Here is a 21788-nt window from a genome sequence, read left to right on the forward strand (position 1 = left end):
ACCCTATGAGAATATACAGGGGGAGGTAATCCCCCTCAGGAACAGTCATAGGGGAGGGGAATAATGGGAAAATGGGGGAGGGGGGGAGAGGAAGGAATGGGAGGATACAAGGGATGGGATAAACATTGAGATGTAACAAGAATAAATTGATAAAAAAAAATACAATTAAAAAAAAAAAAAAGTCACCCAAATCACAGTAACACATATAGCTCTCTCTTCTCTCCTCTACCTACTTCTAAGAGCATAAACCTCTCCCTCAAAATCATTTTTCAATAATAAAATATTTTATTCCTCAAAAAAAAAAAAAAGAAATAAAATAAAATAAAATGGCTTGCTACCCACCCCAGCCAAATAATAAAACAATATGAATGTGGAGCCTGGGCCTTCAAATTCCTGTCTGTTTGAACTGAAAATCTTCTCAGTGATGTGTCTGTTACTGGTTGTACTTTCTGTGTGTTTGGCTTATTTTTTGTTTTGTCTTTGTCTTTACCCCTGTCTGTCTAAGGAGTTGCACAGGTGCTATACATATTGGCTGTATAGATGTCTGCCTTCCCTCCCTTCTTTTTCTACCTTATAAATTACCTTATACTGAGAGTAGGGCTGTCTGAAGCTCTTTTTGTCCTAAGATGAGGTCCCCATCTTCTCTAGTTGTTCTCAGTCCTCTTTTCGGAATGGAGCATGCCCCAGTTGGGACTTGAGATTTTTAGAATCAACTCGGGATAGTCCTGTTCTTTGCTACTGAAGCTTGTGTTTTTCTGTCATCACTCCTTTCATAGATCAGTGGCTCTCACAGTCCTTGCTTTACTTCCTTAGGAATTTAGCAGTCTGCATATGGTCTGCATATCTACTTCCATATTACCAATTCTTTTTGGTTTCAGTGTTGCATCAATGTTTTAGTTGAACTGCTAAACATTGACATTTGTAGGAATGCCTTTTCAAATGTAGCTGTAGTGGTACTAGATTTTACAAATGCATCTTTCTGGCCATAAAAGCAAGAAGCTTTTAGCAGATTTGTCTTTTGCTTGGCAAATACAAGACTTTTTGGAAAAAAAAATATAAAGCAAATGGGTGTTAAAAGACTTTTATATTACATTTTTAAGCATATTGCTTTATTATATTGTATTTTGAACCTTTCAATTTCAGAAGAAGAGTTTCCATCCAGTACACTGAAAGCAGTGACTCAGAGGAAATTGAAACAAGTGAACTACCACAAAAAGTGAAAGGTAATATTACTGATTTGATACTCTGTCATATAGTCTAATCTCCAAGTGTACCCATTTTTTATTTTTGTTTCATTCTAGGCAAGCTTAAGAATGCACAATCAGATACTAAAAGTAGAGTAAAAGGTAGGTATATAATATGTCTTCTAACTTCTTACATAATCTATATGTAAAGATTATGAAAATAAAACCTCATTAATTGACATCTTGCTAACTTGAAAGATTTTAGCAATAGGTTTAAAATTTGCTTTAAAACTCCTTGTACTTGATCTTCTCATGAACTTACTATATGTGTTAGTTGAATTAAATGATGCAAATTCAATGAATAATTTAAGTGAACATCTAAGGATAATATTTAAAACATTAAGCAAAAGTCATTTTCTTGAATAAAACTTTGTATTTTTTTACACACACACACACACACACACACACACACACACACACACACACACACACACACGGACAGCAATGAACAGGTTTTGAGTGCCTTCCTGGCAGCATTCATATTATACACATACAAAAGAATGCATATCATTTGTTTCCTTCGTCTTTGAAACATGCTTTGTCTTCCTATTAATTCAAATCATACTGTCTTTCTGGTTAGTTGAGAAATTATATTTCTCCATCACCATTGGACTGATGTGAAATTTGTCAGCTTCATAGTAGCAGAGCTTGCTTTCCTGAGAGCTGAGCCACTTTACATTTGTCTGTTCCTGCTTCCATGTCTTTTAAGGGACATAACAGTTGGAGCATGGTCACATCATTTCTCTGAGTTATAGAGATGGCTTAGTGTCATAAACATCAGTGTCGTGTACCCAATGTTATTTTTATTTAATAATATAATTTCTCAAGTTGCAAAATACGCAAAGTGCCTAAGGAGGCACAGTAAAGAATTTTAAAGATTCAGTGATTTTTCTTATCAGGATCCTCTAAGGTGAAAGAAGATATAAAGTTTGCTCGTGCACTTGCTTCATCTGCCCCTGCAACAAAAAGGAAAATGTTCAGTAAAGGTCAGTAAGTCTAGCTTTCTACCTTTTCCTCTATTTTTTTAATGAAAAAATGCAATAACAATAATATCAGGTCATACTATGAAAAGTTTAGAAAATGCTGGAAAGGAAAGAAGCTGTATCATATTGTAGCATTCTCCTATGCCTTTCTTACTGAATTTGTTTGAGAAAGGCAAAGTGTGATGGAGAGAGTTCTCTCTCTTGAATAGGAAAGGTGATTGCTCTAGTAAACCAACAAAGTCATTTATGATTGGTTTAAAGCTTAATTTGGATAAATTTAAATAAAGATCTAACTCTTAGTATGAATAAGATTTGCTTTTCTTAAGAATGTCACAATATAAGTATGAATATGATGGAAAGAGATTGAATTAAGGTTAGATGTCTGAGAGAATTGTGTATCTGTGCCTTGGTCTCCATGTAGAGCACAAGACTTATGTCCATGGCTTATTGAGCAGTCACAGGGGATACAATGAATAAGTCAAAGACTGTATACAAGCAGTATAATAACATAAAAGTAGACTTAAATGTAGCCTGCTTAAAAATTACATGTTTTGGAGGTAGGCGGATCTCTGTGAGTTGGAGAGGTGGAGAGGACTGAGTGGAGAGGAGATAAGACAGAAGAGATGAAGAGGAGAGAGAGAAAGAAAGAGAAGGAAACTGCCTTGAGTTTCAGAAGAGCCTTTGAGCCTTTAATTATTGATTAGGACTGTTCAAAAAGATTATTTGGGACTTTTAGAGATGAACTGAATGCATTTTGCATTTTGAGATGTACATGAGAGTTCCGGGGCCAGGGATGGAATGTTCTGACTTCAAGTGTGCTTGTGTATTAAGTTGACAAGAGATAGAATTGTAAGTTAAGTTCATTAGTTTGATTGGAGTTAGAATCAACATAGACACACCCCTGGTTGTGTCCATGAGGGTGTTTCTAGAAAAATTTAACTAAAGAGGTAAGACTGCCCCCAGTGTCTGCTGGTTATAATCCTCTGATTCTTCCTGATTTAAAAAAAAAAAAAAATCACTATATAATTTTTTGTTTCATGGAGTGAAAAAGACTGGAAACAGTTCATTTGTTGTTTTCTGTTTTTCAAACTAAGTAGCTTTGGCTGCCCCGGAACTCACTTTGTAGAGTGGTCTGGCCTCAAACTCACAGAAACCTGTCTGCCTTTGCCTCTTGAGTGCTAGGATTAAAGGCGTGCACCCCACTACACACTCCTCCAACCCATTTCCTGTTTTTTAATTCTTCTGGATTTCTATCTTTATAGATGATGGCTGTTAGGACCTTATTGAGATGCATAATTCACGAATTTTTAAAAAATCAACTAAAGTCTGTCCACACCTTGTTCTTTTAGGCGGGTCTGTTATGGAGGGATTAAAGAAATGTGACACTAGAGAGAGGACAAGAACAACACTGATCATCTGTCCACTTTCTGTGCTGAGCAATTGGATTGTAAGTCTAAAGCCTTTCAGTTTAAAATGGTATATTATTATATTTCTCTGTAAGAGAGTATTGTTAGAAATATATGTGACCTTCATTTTATATCTGTTAAATGAATTACATTTATTGAGCCTAAGTACTTTTTCTTTGAAGGTTTATGTGACTAACTAATTGCTAATATAAGATTTGATTTGTACTTCTGCTTCTGCTATTTTTGTGCCCTATAAGAGGCACATATAATTTAACACTCTTATTTTATTTAGTTACTGAGTTTTAGAATTGTGAGAATTGCATTAATAAGTAATTTATAGTATATAACAATGTATAACACTAAATGTGCTTCTGTCTGTTTGGTTTGTCCTTAATTTATTTTTATAGATTTTTCTCATTTAATCCCATCATTCTCAGTTTCCAGGTGACCAAACTGAAACAGGTTAAATTACTTGAGTAAGGCCATCCAGCCAAGTACATGAGAGAACTGGAATGTGGTCAACAATATGTTGATCCTATAGTCTCTTGTTTTGAGGCTACTGGTCAGAAAAGCATGTTTTTTCCCCTGCAGGTTGTTTTTCTTTTTAAAGAACACTGTATTGGAATGGGATCTCTTTTAAATGTTAAGCATAAGAAGCAGACTGCTTTTATGCGCTTTCTAATGGGAACTTCAATCTTCATTTTATAATGAAATATGATTATTTTAGAAGCACTTGAACATAAAGACCCTTGATGTGAGCTTCCATTCTTTCTACCTTCAAGTATGTCTGTCTCCTCCTGGTCTGTCCTATCTGAGGAAGAGGAATTTCTGCTCTTCATCAAAACTATTGTCTTAATTTTTATGTCTTATTCCTTTTTTTCCCACTTCCTTTTTCTATTTTTTTCCCGTTCTCTTGGTTATTCAGTCTAATCCCACTGAGTTTTCCATTAAAGATATTCATGTCCTCATTTTGAATACTTCATTTTAATAATGTTTCGCATTGAAGTTGTTGCTCTTCTTCATTCTTGCCCTGTTGTACCTCCATTATAATCATATTCACTGAATTGGCTTGTACTTTTAGCTGTAAGAATTGCATTGGGAGAGATACCTCGTGACCTATTATACCCTCTGTTCTCCTTTTGACTTTATATTCATCTTTTTTGTCTTGATTTTATATTTCTTCTTGACTGTTTTTTTTTTTTTTTCAAGACAAGATTTCTCTGGGTAGCCTTGACTGTTCTGGATTCACTTTGTAGACCAGGCTGGCCTCAAACTCAGACATCTGCCTATATCTGCCTCACAGAGTGCTGAGATTACAGGCATGCACTACTACCTCTGGGTTTTCTTGACTGTTTTTAGGCATTGATTTTTATCATTTCTTCTTCATGTTACCTTATTTTCCCTCTGTGGTATGACATCTATTTTTTTTAATATGTTATATGTATTTTTTTTTAATTTTTATTAATTTATTCTTGTTATATCTCAATGGTTATCCCATCCCTTGTATCCTCCCATTCTTCCCTCCCTCCCATTTTCCCCTTATTTCCCTCCCCTATGACTGTTCCTGAGGGGGATTTTCTCCCCCTGTATATGCTCATAAGGTGTCTCTGGTGCCTCATATTTGACCATGTCCCCTGGAGGGGGAGACCTGGTGGCACTCAGAGGAAGGATAGCAGGTTACCAAGAAGAGACATCTTTTTTTTTTTTTTTAAACTATTCCTTTTCTTGACTCATAATTTTTTTTTCCTCTTGAGGCATATGGGTTACAGTGTCCATCCTCCCCCCTCACTATTATTAATATTCCAGCAAAACTGTGGTCCTTTTTTAGATGTCTGGTTTGCCTTGGCAAGGACTATAAATACGTGTTATGAATCATAATGTAAATATTTGTGCTTTCTGATAGTCTTAGGCGACCTCTGTGAAGGAGTCCTTCAATTCCCAAAGGGGTGAAGACCCACAAGTCAAGAATTGCTGATATAGAGGCTTGTGGTAAACAGTATTTCATTCTCCCAACAATGTACTCTGTTTCTAATTTCCAAGTTAATCACCTAATATTCCCAAGAGCAGATTGGAACCTATTTTTCTTTGTATCCTCAGGAACGAGTTACAGACTACGAAATGTTGTGCGGGTGCTATGAACCAAACTCACATCTATAGCAAGAGCAACAAGTTGCTCTTAACTGCTGAGCTATCTCTCTAGCCTCCCTTTTTGTGTGCAAATAAGAAAAATAATCAAAGGAGTAAAATTTTTAAGTATGAATTCCACAAACCCCATTAATTAGTTTTAGATATTAAGACACATTGTTTAACTGCAATCCAAAGCACTTATTTCATCCTCTGCTGATAGGTTACATGGCACATGTAGTGTCTATAGAGACAAAGCATCTATTGTTTTTTTCTCTAGGAATGTTAGTTTTCCTTCATTCTATATCTTATTCTTCCGTCAATATTCATTGTTCAATTTCATTGCTACTCATTTGATTCAGATTTTAAAAAGTTTTTCTCCTCATACTGAATTTCTTCTACCAGATTACTTAACTTTAAAAAAAAAAATTCTCTGTTTTTATTTTTACTTCAGATTTCCCCCAACTTTGCTTTTTGTTTTTTGTTTTGTTTTGTTTGTTTGGTTTATTTTTAATCTTTTTTGTTTTGTGTATATTTCTTATTTAGCCTATGTTGGGAAACCTTTGGCCTCATTGTATGTTCTGTGACTCCAGTTTTTCCCCCAGCTCTGGGGATATATTGTGTGTGTGTGTGTGTGTGTGTGTGTGTGTGTGTGTGTGTGTGTGTGTGTGTGTGTAACGCCATCTGGAGTCACTCTGTATGGAAAGTGTTTGTGAGTTACAGGTGAACACTTCACCTCATTTACTACCTGTACTCTGCTATTCTTTGTCTTCTGGATCTTATCCACTTTGTGTGTTCTTGTGACTTTCTGACCACAATTGCTTTGCTTTGTTCTTGGTTTATATAAAACTGCTCAGGAGCTTGAGAGTTTTGAGGCCAACTTGGTTATATAGTGATCTTGAGTGGAAAAAAATTTAAAAATTTCAGTGATATCCTCATTTACTCATAAAGACCTAAGAATTACCAGGGTGTAGCCATCTTTGCTTTACTTTTTTCATTGCTGGAATATATAATTCTGTGTTACTGTCCTCATGAAAATACAGAATTCAGTGAGTCTTTCTGCTCTGCTGGTTTTGTTATCGATTACAGTATTTTCATTGTTCATGTGCAAAAAGTTTGCTGAGGTAAATTCTTTTACTTGAGTATATTTTATTATAATTTATTTACATTATATCCCAATTTTACCTCTCCTTCTTATCTTCTAATTCCCACTCTCCCTCTTTTGCACTATTCCCCCTCCCTAGACCTCTGATTTGGGGGCCTTCCTACCCCATTGTCTGACCACAGCCTGTTAGGTCTCATCAGGATAGCCTGCATCCTCTTCCTGTATTTGCCCAGAAGAACATCTTCCCAAGGGGTAGTGACCAAATCTTGGGCATCAGAGTGCATGTCAGAGGTTCAGCAGAAGCCCACCCCACCTACACCCAACCCCCAACATGGAGAATCAGCTGTCCATCCCCTACATCTGAACAGGGGGTCTTGGTTCTCTGCATCCATTGTCCTTGGTTGGTTCATGAGTTTGCCCAGGCCCCACTGTGTCTAGATCCTCAGGCCTTCATAATCTCCGAGTGGAGCTCCTTCTCCCTCCTAGAACTTCGATCCCTTTACTCTTCCCTACACCTCTCAGTCCTCCCAGAGTCCAGCTTGTAGTCCTAGTATGTGTCCTGATTACCCGCTGGGTGGAGTCTCTCAGAGGATATCTATTTTGGGCTAATATCCACTTATAAGTGAATATACACCATGCCTGTCTTTCTGAGTCTGGGTTCCCTCACTCAGGATGATCATTTCTAGTTCTATCCATTTGCCTACAAATTTCAAGATTTCTTTGTTTTTAATAGCTGAGTATTCCATTGTGTAAATGTACCACAGGCTTTTTTTCCCAGGAGTGTTAGAGCTGGGTCATGAGATAGCACTATTCCCAATTTTTTGAGAAAGTTCCAGATTGATTTCCAAAGTGGTTGTACACATGTGCACTCCCACCAGCAATGGTGGAGTGTTCGTTTCTGCACATCCTCACCAGTATGTGGTGTCACTTGAATTCTTGAACTTAGCCATTGTGATAGGTATAAGATGGAATCTCAGAGTCGTTTTGATTTCCATTTCCCTGATGACTAAGGATGTTGAGCATTTCTTTAAGTGTTTCTCGGCCATTCAATATTCCTCTGTTGGGAATTATCTGTTTAGCTCTGTACCCCATTTCTAATTGGATTATTTGGTTTGTTGGTGTTTAATTTCTTGAATTCTTTATATATTTTGAGTATTAGCTCTTTGTTGGCCTTAGGGTTGGTGAAGATCTTTTCCCAGTCTGTAGGCTGTTGCTTTGTTCTGTTGCCTTATAGAAGCTTTTCAGTTTCATGATGTCCCTTTGATTAATTGGTGATCTTAGAGCCTGAGCTATTGGTGTTCTGTTCAGGAAGTTTTCTCCTGTGCCAATGAGTTCAAGATTCTTCCCCCACTTAACTGTGTCAGGTTTTATGTTGAGATCTTTAATCCACTTGGACTTTAGTTTTGTGTAGGGTAATAAATATGGATTTATTTACATTTTTCTACATGTAAATGTTCGGTTAGACCAACATCATTTGTTGAAAATGCTCTCTTTTTCCATTGTATGGTTTTGGCTTCTTAGTTAAAAAAAAAAAAACAAGTATCCATTGATGTGTGGATTTATTTTTGGCTCTTCAATTCTCTTCCATTGATTGACCAGCCTATTTCCATGTTAGTACCATGTTGTTTTTGTTACTGTTGTTCTATAGTACAACTTGAAATCAGGCATGGATATGCCTCTGGAAGATTCTTTATTATTGTACAGGATTATTTTAGCTATTCTTTTTGTTTTCTTTTGTTTTTCCATATGAAGTTGAGAATTGATCTTTCTAGGTCTATAAAAAACTGTGTAGGTATTTTGATAGGTATTGTGGTGAATCTGTAGATTGCTTTTGATAAAATGGCCATTTTTATTGTATTACTTTTCCTGATCCACAAGTATGGGAACTCTTTACATCTTCTGGTATGTTCTTCAGTTTCTTTCTTCAGAGACTTGAAGCTTTTTTTGTTTTGTTTTATTTTTTTTCTTAAATATCTTTCACTTGCTTGGTTAGAGTTACATTGAGATACTTTATGTTTTTTGTGGCTATTGTGAAGGGTGTAGTTTCCCTAATTTCTTTTTTAATGAATGAATGAATGATTAATTAATTAATTAATGCATATGAGTGTGCTATCTACATGTACACCTGCATGCCAGAAGAGAGCATCAGATCACATGACAGATGGTTGTGAGCCACCATATGGTCCTGGGAATTGAACTCAGGACCTATGGAAGGGCAGGCAGTGCTCTTAACTGCTGGGCCTCCACTCCAGCCCCCCTAATTTCTTTCTTAGCTCGTTTCTTATTTGTATGTAGGAGGGCTACTTACTTTTTAAAGTTGATTTTGTATCTCCACTTCTCTGGTTGTGTTTATCAGCTGTAGGAATTCCTTGGTTTAATTTTGGGGTCATTTATGTATACTATTGTATCATCTGCAAATAGTGATAATTTGACTTCTTCCTTTCCAATTTGTATTACCTTGATCTCCTTCAATTGTCTTATTGCTCTAGCTATGACTTCAAGTACTATATTGAAGAGATATGGAGAAAGTTGACAGCCTTGTCTTGACTCCAATTTCAGGGTAATTGATTTAAGTTTCTCTTCGTTTAGTTTCATGTTGGTTATAGGCTTGCTGTATATTGCCTTTACTATGTTCAGATATGTGCCTGTATCCTAGAACTCTCTAAGACTTTTAACATGAAAGTGTGTTTGATTTTTTTTTTTTTTTTTCAATATAGGGTTTCTCTGTGTAGCCTTGGTTGCTCTAGACTTGCTTTGTAGACCAGGCTGGCCTTGAACTCAAAGCAGCCTGCCTGCCTCTGTCTCCTAAGTACTGGAAAGTGTGTTTGACTTTGTCACGTGTTTTTTCAGCATCTAAGGAGATGATCATGTGTTTTTTTTTTTCTTTCAGTTTGTTTATATGATTGATTACATTGATGGATTTCTGTATATTGAACCACTTCCCTGCCTGTCTGGGATGAATCCAAGTTGGTCATGGTGGATGATATTTTTGATGTGTTCTTGCAGTTGGTTTAGAAGTATTTTATTGAGTATTTTTGCATCAAATTCATAAGAGAAGTTGGTCTGAAATTCTCTTTCTTTGTTGGGTGTTTGGGTGGCTTAGATATTAAGGTCAGTGTGGCTTCATAGAATGAGTTTGGTAGTAATCCTTCTCTTTCTATTTTGTGGAATAATTTGAGGAGTATTAGTTCTTTGAAGGTCTGGTAGAATTCTGTGCTGAATCCATCTGGCCCTGGGTTTTTTTGGTTGGGAGACTTTTGATTACTGCTTCTATTACCTTAGGGGTTATAAGACTGTTTGTTTAGTTTGTTTTCCTGATCTTGATTCAAATTTGGTAAGTGGAATTTATCAAGAAAATTGTCCATTTTATTTAGCTTTTCAAATTTTGTGGCATATCAGCTTTTAAAGTAAGACCTAATGGTTCTTTGGATTTCCTCTGTAAAAATTGTATGACATGGTTGTCCGATGTTGGATGCAATTTTTGGGTGCATCATGGTACAGACCTTACAAAATATCGGATCCCTTCCAGAGATCTCTCATGCCTACTGAACTTCCCCAAATCAGTGGCTTCTGTCTTTCTGTCAGAGGCTGGAAGCAGTTCTGGGGTTGCAAAGACCTTATAAAATACTGGATCACCTCCTAGAGAGCCCATATGCCTAATGAGTGCCTTTAACAGGATGGCTGTTGGCAGCTGTGTTTTCCTAGGTTTTGTTGATTGTGTTTTTACCTCTTCTTTAGCTGTCTCCTTTTCTGATCCTCTTTTCCCCAGGGGGCCTGCAGTAGCTCCAGTATTCAGAAGAGTGTGGGGTGCTGGAAGCTCCTGACTCCCAAACTCGGAGTCTGGCTGCGATGAGGGTCAGGGGTGGGGGGGTGCTGATGCTCCTGGTTGCTCCCTTCAGTCTGTTTCGCAGCTTCTGATCCTCTGCTCCCAAGATATGGTACACACTAGGCTCTGCCATCTTGACATCTTGGGCTTCACTCTTGTTATTCATCTTTCTCTCATACCTGTTCTTTTCATTTTGTTCCAGCTTCTTCTGTTTTCTCCATGGCATGTTCTCTCTAGTCTAATCTCTCATTTTTTTTCTTGCTCAAAATCATTCAAGCCTGTTGTTTACAAAGAAACTTGATGGACTTTTTTACTTAAAAATGGAGATATTAAACACAGGTATAGTTCTAGTACTTGACAGGCAAAGGCAGGAAGATGATGAGTTTGAGATTGAGGTGATGATTGAGTTGAGGTGGTGAGTAGTGATAGTGGAGATGATGAGTTTGGGACACATAGTGATAACTCAATAAAAAAATGAAGTGGCTGCTTATTGGTAGGATAGCAAAATTTATATAATATGCTGTATTTATTTTTCAGTTTTATGGTTTGACCCTAATTGATACTCATTACTGTAGTTATTGTTGCTATACTTTAGTTTTGGATTGAAGAAAAATTGATTTATTATACTCCTGCCAGCACAGATCTTACATATGCATTGTAAACTTTATATTCACCTGCTTCTTAGTAAAATGTTTGTAATTTTATTTTAGGACCAGTTTGGACAGCATATAAAATCAGAAGTGCACTTGAACTTTTATGTTTATTATGGTCCTGATCGTATTAGAGATCCAACCTTGCTTTCAAAACAGGATATTATTTTGACTACTTATCATATTTTAACTCATGACTATGGAGTAAGTATGCAGATACCTAGAGCCTTTAAAATGTTTACTATTACTTTTTAGTTTTGTGTCTGTGTGTGGTACTGAGGGCTGGTGCCTTTGGACACTCCTTTAGCTGGAATTGCAGGTATTTGTGAGTGACATGAAGTGTATGCTGGGGACAGAATTGAGATCTTCTGCAAGAGCAACAAGAACTTCTAACCGTTGAACCATCACCCCAGAGATTTATTTAAGATTGAACTTAATTCATATACTTTATACATACTTCTATACTTTATACATACTCTATATGTTTCTAAATTATTCTATAACTCATAGTGTATACTCTTCACTGTCTATCTTTAGTGTTTTTAGATATAAAATAGAGGTGATAATAATTTAGGCTTGTGAGTATTCACTAATTTAGTCTTTGGAGTACTTAACAGTGCCAGAAACATTGTAAGAGTTGCTAATAAAGATCTGAACTACTATTATTTAACAAACACTTAGGTACTATGTTATTTTAGTGTGCTTTTTTTGAATTTATACCATATCTCTATTTCAGACTAAAGATGCTAGTCCATTACATAGCATAAAGTGGTTAAGAGTGATCCTTGATGAAGGACATGCCATACGAAATCCAAATGCTCAGCAGACAAAAGCTGTACTTGACTTAGAGGCAGAAAGAAGATGGGTATTGACGGGTAATTATAGCATTCAATTTTATTTGTCTTTTAATTTTAATTTCGTGTGCCTCTGTGTTTGTATGTATGTAAGCATATATATGTGTGTGTGTGTGTGTGTGCATGCATGTATGCACAAGTATATATCCAAATGTGTTTGCATTTGTGTAGGAGCTTGATGTTGCTGTCAGGCATCTTCCTGGACCATTTTTTACCTATTCATTGAGGTGGAGTCTCTTAGTTAAACCCAGAGCTCATTATGTTGCTAGGGCAGCTATCTAGCTGGCTTTGGGAATCCCACCTACATTCCAAGAACTAGAATTACAGTCATGCTGCAATACACACCCAGAACTTATGTGGATTCTTTGAGTCCAACTCCAATCCACTCTTTATGGCAAGCACTTTATCTGCTGAGCTCTCAGTCAACATTTCTTTGTTGTTGGTTTTTAATTGGTGCCTAAACATTATGCATATTCATAGACCTTAATGTGCTATGAGAGCTCATTGTATCATATTCAAATTAGAATAATTATATGTTTTCTCATTTATTTTTGTAGCAAAAACATTCAAAATAATTTCTTCTAGCTCTTAGGAATGTATAATGCATTATTTGCCTTTCTATAGTTACCCTACTATGCAGTAAAAAACAACAGAACTTATTTTTGTAACCATTATTCTTTCAATATCTAAATGAACAATTTTAGTGTGTGTGTGTATTTTACCTGTTTTCTTAGTAGTTTCATAACTTCAGGTTTTACATTTAAAATTTTAATCTGTTTTGAATTGTATATTGTGACTGGTTTAGTTTCTTGGGTCTACATGGTCCAGTTTCTTTACACAGTACATTTAGAAGATGTCTTTTTTTTTAGTTGTGTACCGTAGTACCTTTGTTGAAGATAGTTGCATGAGTTTCTTTCTGTTTTACATTCTGTTCCATTGTTCTCTGTCTGACAATACTGTTCTGTTTTGAATACCGAAAACTGCTAAAGACAGGTGGTTGATACTTTCTGTTTTGTTCTTTTTTTACTTAGACTGTATTGTTTTTCCAGGGCTTTTGTGATTTCATATGAATTTAAAACATTTTTCTTTTAAATGGCCTGGAGGGATGCCTCAGTGATTAAGACCACTGGCTGCTTTTCCAGAGGATCCAGGTTCAATTCCCAGCACCCACATGGCAGCTCAAACTGTAACTCCAGTTGCAGGGGGATTTCACGCCCTCCTACAGACATACATACAGGCAAAACACCAATGGATATAATATGAAAAATAAACATTAACTAAAAAGAAAAAATATTTAGCCAGGTGTTGGTGGCACAAGCCTTTAATCCCAGCACTTGCGAGACAGAAGCAGGAGGATCTCCGTAAGTTCAAGACCAGCCTGGTCTATAGAGCAAGTTCTAGGACAGCCAGGGGTACACAGAGAAACACTGTCTCAAAAAGAAAAAAAGAAAAAGAAAGAAAGAAAGAAAAGAAAAGAAAAAGAAAGAAAGAGAAAAAAGGAAAAAAAGAAAAACATTTTTTTACATTGTTTAGTGTGTGGGTAAAAGTATGCACATGTGCACCAAAGCGTATGTGTGGATGTCAAGGACAATTATAGGAGTTGATTTTCCCCTTCGCCATGAGTATTCAGGTTTGGCAGCAAGTGCCCTTATCCACTAAGCCATCTTGTCATCCAAATAATTCCTTATGAATTTTGATATTTCTTCTCTAGTTCCTTAACAGTATCATTGGTATCTTGATAAGGATTGATTTTGATTTGCAGATCATTTTGTATAGTATGGACATTTTCACAGTATTGATTTTTTTTTTCTTTCTGAGTCTTTAATTGTATCTCTACTTTTTTAAGTTAAATAGATGGCTATCTTTTTCGCATAAATTGGAAAATATATTTTTCCTTTTATTTCTTCATGGTATATAACTTCAGATTTTCTATATCCCTAATAATTATTTGACCTAAAACTACCTGCCTTTTTGTTCCTAAGTTATTATACAGATCATTAAAGTATTATATCCTGTTACTAATTATAAGAACCTTTGTAAAGTGTCTTGGTAAAATATTGGAATGGTTTTTCCCGAAAGCTACATGGACAGCAGGACCTAAGCATCAAGGGTAGCCTGCCGTAGTGATGTCATTTCTGTTTTTCCCCCTCAATACTTGGTAAATTTGCCCAGTAGCGTTTCCAAGCATGCACAAAGCTGTGAGTGTTTCTTTGTTTTACTTTGTTTTTAAATTGGAGGGAAAGGCTTTAGGTTTTTATTTGCTTTGTTTTTGCATACAGTATATTCTGGTTATTCTCTCACCTTCTCCAGCTCCTCCCCAGCTCTTTATAGGACTGATTCTTTCAAGCTATGAACATGTGATATCTCCATTGTTTTTGTGTTTCTGTCAATTTCTTTTTATATTGAAGTCTTTTGTCTCTGCCTCTTTTCTTCCTGTTGTCCACTACAGATGCATGATACTATGTCTGTCTTTGAGTGACTTCTGGGGATTTGAATGAATTCAAATTCAAAGTTAACAGACAGAAAATTAACAGCCAAAATTCAGCACCTTTTTTTTTTTTTTTTTTTTTTTTTTTTCTGTTTTTGAGACAGGATTTCTCTTTGTAGTCCTGGATGTCTTGGAACTCATTCTGTAAACCAGGCTGGATTCTAATACAGAGATGCACCTGCCTCTGCCTTCAGAGTGCTGGGATTAAAGCTGTGTGCTACCACTGCCCAGCATATATTTTTAAAAAATTTGTTAATGATTTATTTTATGTACACTTGTGTCCTGTCTGCTTGTATGTGACTGTGAGGGTGTCAGATTCTCTGGAGCTGGAGTTACAGACAGTTGTGAATTGCTGGGTGGGTGCTGGGGATTGAAGCTAGGTCCTTTGGAAGAGCAGCCAGTGAGTGCTCTTAACCACTGGGCCATCTCTCCAGCCCCTCACTACCATTTTTATACACCCCTGGTTACCACAACTTTACAAAATAGAACTACTTTAGATTATTTGTTGCTGATCTCGGTCATCAACAATTTCCTGGCATGTGTTGCTTTAAAGTGACAGGTTTTTCTGATGCTGTTGATGGGCAAATTAATGATTTACATAAAGAGATAGACAAAGTTTCTCGAGTGATCTTTCAATGGCCATCATGGTTAAGATGGTTTTCCCCTTCTATGTTCCTCTATTACTGTTCTTTAACTTCTCTTCTGCTTGCCTTGCCATAGAGGCAGTGCATTCTATTATGGCCTCTGTTATGGCCACTGTTTTCTCTTTAAAAACTTAGAAATGGGGAGATGTACTAGGCATGAGTGCTCACAGATAAGCATTGGAGGACACAGCAGGGTTGTCTCCTCAATGGAGGAAACAAATACCTGTTTTCCACTCAGAAGGCTGGGAGAGGATGTTGTTAATGACCTGGTGACCTTTGCTATCTGTAGAGACAGACCTTATCCAAGTCCTCCAGAATGTTTACCCTGAACTCTCCATTCCTAGACCTTTATCCTTAGCTTTGATTCTCAGTCAGTAAGAATCCATCCTTAGGGGAAATGTCACTTGTTCTTTATAGACTGCTGAGTACTTTCTCTGTTGTAGACCACACTGGATCCTATTCCCTTAAAGCCATAGAGCCAGTATTGACTGTCACATGTTCTTTACAAAAGAGTTTTAGAGCAGTCATGCCTTAAGCTTTATTGTGCACATGGGATTGGTATGACTCTTAGCAAGAAACCCTTTTTCCAAAATTATGTTGTATTTAAATATATATAAAATAAATTGCCTGGTGTCAGAATCCAGAAGTTTTGACCTAGCACTGGCTAAGTTGTAGTGACCTAAATGTCAGAATTTCAATCTTATGTCCTCCATATTAGATTGTTTTACTGCTGGCCATGATGTTTGCAATGCCACCTCCCTCCCCCAATAGCACACCAATAGCAAATTATCTGGAAAAGAACTGAAGACTGAGAAGATGGCTTAGTGTGTCAAACATTTGTCTTGTTAAGTATATGAAGATACTAGTTAGTATGTGCCTAGTACAGAGTCCACTTTCTGCTATTGGTTGTATCATTGGGCCAGGTGAATATTCTGGTTAAAGAGATAAAACTCAATGGTAGAGTTTTTGCCTAGTATATGTGAGGTGGCAGGTTTGATCCCTAGCACCACAAAATCAATGTAATTTTTAAGAGTTATAATGGTTCCCTGTTTTGTTTGTTTCTTTTAGGTACTCCTATTCAGAATTCTTTAAAGGACTTGTGGTCTCTACTGTCCTTTTTAAAACTTAAACCATTTGTTGATAGAGAATGGTGGAATAGAACAATACAGCGTCCTGTCACAACGGGAGATTCGGGAGGACTTAGGTAAGTAAGTGTGACATCTGATGTATTAGTGACTGTTATTGAAACCAATTACCACGTTCATTGATGTTTTCACTTAACTCTTAACATTACCCTCCAAAGCACATAAGCTTCAGTGTCACTGACTCTTAAAACTTAGTGACTTGTGTTTGGGAATGAAGATTTCTGTTTGCAGATCTTTTCCTTGTTTTAGCAAAACTGGAAAGGCAGAGCATTATGGTCATTGTGTATGGCTGTTACCCTCCAAAGCCATCATAAACACGCTCAGCAATGATAGGAAAAGCTATGTCCTTTGATGATTCACTATGCATTATTGTTTGATAACTTACATAGCTTTCTATGCAGGCATTTGATGTGGTGTATAGTGCACAGTGTACAATGATCTCAACAAAAGTTTTAATGAACATTTCATATGGTTGATTTCAGTGGGTACAGATAAAAGGTGAGAAAGCAATGAAAACATTGATGGGTATTTTTCCACATACTTGGCTGTTGTGGCTCCAGAGCAGTGTCTGTCTAAACAAGAATTAGGACCTTGTGATGTCTCATACAATCATTATAAAAGTGACACTCGGCATGGACTAGAAGCAGAAACATAATAGAGATGATTAAAAAAATACCAGAGTACATTCTCCATGTGAAGATATATGATGTATATGTACTAAAATACTTATTTCTGTTATGGGTAGATGCATTAAAATGTGCTACTTATTGTGAGTTAAAATGAAAATGATTTAAATTTTAAGCCATTGTCCTATTTATCAAAACTGTTCGCATGAGTCCTGACAACTGTTTATGCTCTAGTCTAAGTTAAAAATTGTATATTTTATTATTATAGAAAATATTAATAACTAATAAGCCTCATTTTAAAAAATTTTGACATTGAGAAATGAAATGGAAAGACTGTAGAGCCAAGAAAGGCACTTTTTTTCTCTTCTGCATTTTCATGTTTTTGTTTTTCAGTTATTCATTGACTTATAAAAAGTTCATTTTATTTTCCTATTATACCTTTACTTTTCATATTACATTGCATGAGATTTTTTTTAAAACTCATGAGGATTACTTTAGAGGACATAAGATAGACACCTACTCATGTCTCTATACTCTATTTAATAAAGTACCTTACATCGAATAGCTGTTTAGTAAGAATTCAAACATTGTATGTTGAGTGGTGTAGTTGATAAAAAGATTGTTGAGGAATAAAAGTGTCAGTGTTGTCAACAAAATCAGAAAAGCTTTGGAAAAGAAGTACATAATATAGGATAATTGGTATTATGTTGAGATGTAATTTCACTAGTTTTTTGTAATTCTTTATTTGTAGAATATCCTTGTGATTATAATAGCCTAAATAAAAGATTTTTAAAACTTAAAATGTATTAAGATAATAAGTCAAACTCTTGTTTTTTATCTTTTTTACTCATTGTATTTAGAAATTGTTATATAATTACTTGTTTTACTTTGACTAGGCGTTTACAGTCCTTAATTAAAAATATCACACTTAGAAGAACAAAGACAAGCAAAATTAAAGGGAAACCTGTTTTGGAGTTACCAGAAAGGAAAGTGTTTATTCAGCACATTACACTTTCAGAAGAAGAGAGAAGGATTTATCAGTCTGTTAAAAATGAAGGCAAAGCTACCATTGGGAGGTATGGAAACAGAATGCTACATTGAATTTCTGGGGGTTTGCCTGCTTTCTTAGTTTCCTATTAGCTGAATTACAGATTTTAGACCTTTTAGCTATAAATTCCGAAATTTATTGAAGACTATTCTTTTGTGGCTTATACTTTAAATTTTTCTTTTTTTTTTCTTTCTTTTTTTTTTTTTAAACAAATAGTTGAAATGAAAGAATCAAAAGTATAATTCATCAGGTAAGTAATTTCTTGGGCCTGTGAAAAGTAAAAGCTTATTTAAAATATTGATTTCTGAGTCGGTGGTCAGAGGACCTTGCTCCTTTCCATTCTGAGTGTCATGAGAGGAGACATACACAGCCAAGGGCATGTACCCAACTTAGGCTTTTATACTTGTTTTCTGTATACTTGTTTTCTGAGTCGGTGGTCAGAGGACCTTGCTCCTTTCCATTCTGAGTGTCATGAGAGGAGACATACACAGCCAAGGGCATGTACCCAACTTAGGCTTTTATACTTGTTTTCTGTTTGACAAACTGCTGAACCACAATCTCTCTTGGCTTGTTGTCTCTGCCTATTATCAACTTTTCAGTAAAGTCTTCCCTTACTGGCCTATGAAAAGAGCTTTGGTACTTCCTGTTTCCTTCACTCTGCTTTCCTCACCCCCTTAGAAGTTAGTGCTTGTAAGTTACCTCCTTCATTTTACTGAACACATAAACTCATTTTAATCTGTTGCATTCCAATATATTTGTATGTTAGGTACTTGGTAATTTTGCTTGAAATAGTTTGAGAAGAAATTTCACTTAGCACTAAGATTTGGAACTTGGGGATCCTTTTTTTGTTTCTCTCTCTTATCACATCCTCCTTGTGCCTGCCTCTGTTATGAGGATTCCTCAGTTTACAGTCATCTTTTGTCTTTGTCTCATTCTGATCCCCATGGGTATTCACAGCAGATATGCTTTTCCTTGAACGGCCATTATTCTCCTTCTGATTCCTAATTCTTCTGTAATTGTCATCATTTTCTAGTGTTAGATTTCTACATTTTGCTGACTTATTTCTTACATGTTTGTAATACTACAGAATATCGTCCTACTTATAAAGATTTTTTTTTTCTTTTTCTTTTTCTCTTTTGGCTTTTTGAGACAGGATTTTTCTGTGTAGTCTTGGATATCCTGGACTCCTGGACATGGTTTTGTAGACCAGGCTGGCCTCCAACACATAGCGGTCTGCCTGCCTCTGCTTCCCTGAGTGCTGGGATTAGAGGTGTGCCACCACGCCCTATTTATAAAGATATTTTTCAGAGATGGTTGCAGATTCAATTTGTTTCCTCAACTTTTTGCCATTTTATTTTGTAGATACCCTGGCCTCGGAGGTCACTAATTATATTCTTTAGCTTCTTAAGTATTTTGGCACAGCATTGAGAAAGAAATTATTACTGAAAATTGGTGCCTATGTGTCAAATTGTTTCTTTTATGAACCTGACCTTGTAGTTTGTAAGCCTCTGAAATTTGTAAGAGAATGTGAAAGAGTTTTTGGAACTTTGGACTAGAAAAGCTAGAATGTTCTAAGCAGAGCAGCCAGGAGGCAGAGTAACAAATATTTGTACTCAGCTTTCTTTCTTTTTTAATACAGTCTAGGATCCCAGTTTCTACAAGTCTGAAGGATTTTCTAGATTAGGCCAATTGAAGAAAAAACACCCACTCTGTCTATGGCAAACTTTATATGAGCTGGGGTCCCCACTGAGATAAAAGAAAGAAAGCAAGTTGTGTATCAGTACTCCTCTTGCTCTGCTTCCTGACTGAATGCGACCTCACCACCTGCCTGTATCCTGGTGCACTCTAACTCAGAGAAGAAAACCTTCCTCCTCTAAGTTCTCTTTAGTGTTTGTTCACAGCAGTTAAAAAAAAAAAAAGAAAGAAAGAAAGAAAAAGAAAATTTACAGAGGTGGATGTAAAGAAGAACAGAGCAGTTTTTGAAGTACAATCAGAAGCTCAGCTTTGGACATGTCATTTATGAAGTGTCCATGTGAAGGTTGGCTTTATCAGTTGGATATGAAGGTATAGAATTCAGCATTCTCAGTTTGATGCATAAGTATTTGTCTGAATAATTGAAGCCATGAAACTGAGTAAGATCACCAAAGAGAGTAATTAAGTTAGAAAGAAGGTTTATCAAAACAGATACTACAAATGGCTAGTAAAATATCAGGAAGCCTCTTGTCAACATGTCACGTGGTGGATTCTCATAAGCAATTTCTTAAAGCAAAATGCTGAATGCCAGTCAACTAACTGTAAACATGCCAGGGAATGTAAAGTGCTGACAAAGGTGTCTGTTTGAACTGTATGCTCTGGAATGTTATTGTTATAGTATTGTTAAGCATTAATTAGGTATAGTTGATCTAAGTATTTAAATGTGGGTGTTAATGGTTCTTTACTAAGTCAGTACAATGAACACATTTGTTCAGATTAGGAGGCTGAAGCACAGAAGACTAAGTGATTGTCAAAGAGCTGGTACTTGAATTCTGACAAGTTGGTACCGAATTCTGGTTTTGGAACTCATAAGTTTATCCAGTGTATTGTGTTGCCTGTTTACATTTCTCATTATCCAAACCATTGCCACTGTCTGTAGTACATTTAAAGTAATCTGGGTAGGGTTGTAATTGCTTTGAACATACTAACTTTATGAATTCCTTCTGGGCAGCATATTGTGCAAGTATTAGAGCCAAGGAAGCTCAGGCAGGACTAAGCAGCTGCCCAAGTCTGCATAGCTAAGTTGTCAGAATGCACAAATCTAGCTTTAAAATTTGTGGTTTTCACCAGGAGACTTTGGAGAAGTATGAATCAGTTTTGCCTTCCTTAGCCTTAGACTTAACTGAGAATAGTGACTTAAAGGAGAGAATATTTACTTTGGCTCTCCACTTGAGAGGTGTCAGTCCATTATGGTGGGGATTACAGGGTAGAGCAGAGCAGCATCATGACAAACAAGAGAATATTAGAAAAGGCCAGGGCAAGATATAACTGTTCCCAAAGGCTTAAAAGTTTCTAGAACCCCTCTGTCCCACTTTCCTGGTAATTGAAGGCTTTCATGGGACATGCCCCTTGGGCTAGTATGCAGATATAAGTGAGTATATACCATTTGAGTCTTTCTGCTTCTGGGTTAACTCACTCATTATGATCATTTCTAACTCAATCCATTTGTCCACAAATTTCGGGAATTCCTTGTTTTTAATAGCTGAGTAGTATTCCATAGTGTAAATGAACTCTGGTGCCTCATATTTGACCATGTCCCCTGGAGGGGGAAACCTGGTGGCACTCAGAGGAAGGATAGCAGGTTACCAAGAAGAGACTTGATACCTGATGAGCATATACAGGGGGAGGAAATCCCCCTCAGGAACAGTCATAGGGGAGGGGAAAATGGAAGGGAGGGAAGAATGGGAGGATACAAGGGATGGGATGACCATTGAGATGTAACAAGAATAAATTAATAAAAAATTTTTTTAAAAAGTTTCTAGAACCTCAGGGTGTCATTCCTGCAGCTGGAGAACTGGAGTCTAGAACATGAACCAGTAGAGTCTGTTTCATATTTAAATAATAACAAAAATCTTGATATGGTCATCCACACACCTTGGAAAGTACAACAGT

The 21788-nt window shown here is 36.3% G+C and overlaps 1 protein-coding gene across 2 annotated transcripts in view; it reads left to right on the forward strand.

Moving 5' to 3' along the window:
* Hltf (helicase like transcription factor) overlaps positions 1 to 21788 on the forward strand; it is a 674625-nt gene that overhangs the window by 32577 nt on the left and 620260 nt on the right. For both annotated transcript variants that reach the window (XR_007831908.1, XM_051156960.1), the window contains exons 11-18: positions 1144 to 1223; positions 1302 to 1346; positions 2144 to 2230; positions 3577 to 3674; positions 11399 to 11542; positions 12075 to 12213; positions 16393 to 16528; positions 17992 to 18171. Coding sequence is in view for 1 of the 2 variants with exons in the window: in XM_051156960.1 (XP_051012917.1) it covers positions 1144 to 1223; positions 1302 to 1346; positions 2144 to 2230; positions 3577 to 3674; positions 11399 to 11542; positions 12075 to 12213; positions 16393 to 16528; positions 17992 to 18171 (909 nt within the window). In the remaining variant the exon portion in view is untranslated. The remainder of the gene's footprint in view (positions 1 to 1143; positions 1224 to 1301; positions 1347 to 2143; positions 2231 to 3576; positions 3675 to 11398; positions 11543 to 12074; positions 12214 to 16392; positions 16529 to 17991; positions 18172 to 21788) is intronic.

The sequence above is a fragment of the Acomys russatus genome, chromosome 15, assembly GCF_903995435.1.
Source record: "Acomys russatus chromosome 15, mAcoRus1.1, whole genome shotgun sequence".
Classification (NCBI taxonomy): Eukaryota; Metazoa; Chordata; class Mammalia; order Rodentia; family Muridae; genus Acomys; species Acomys russatus.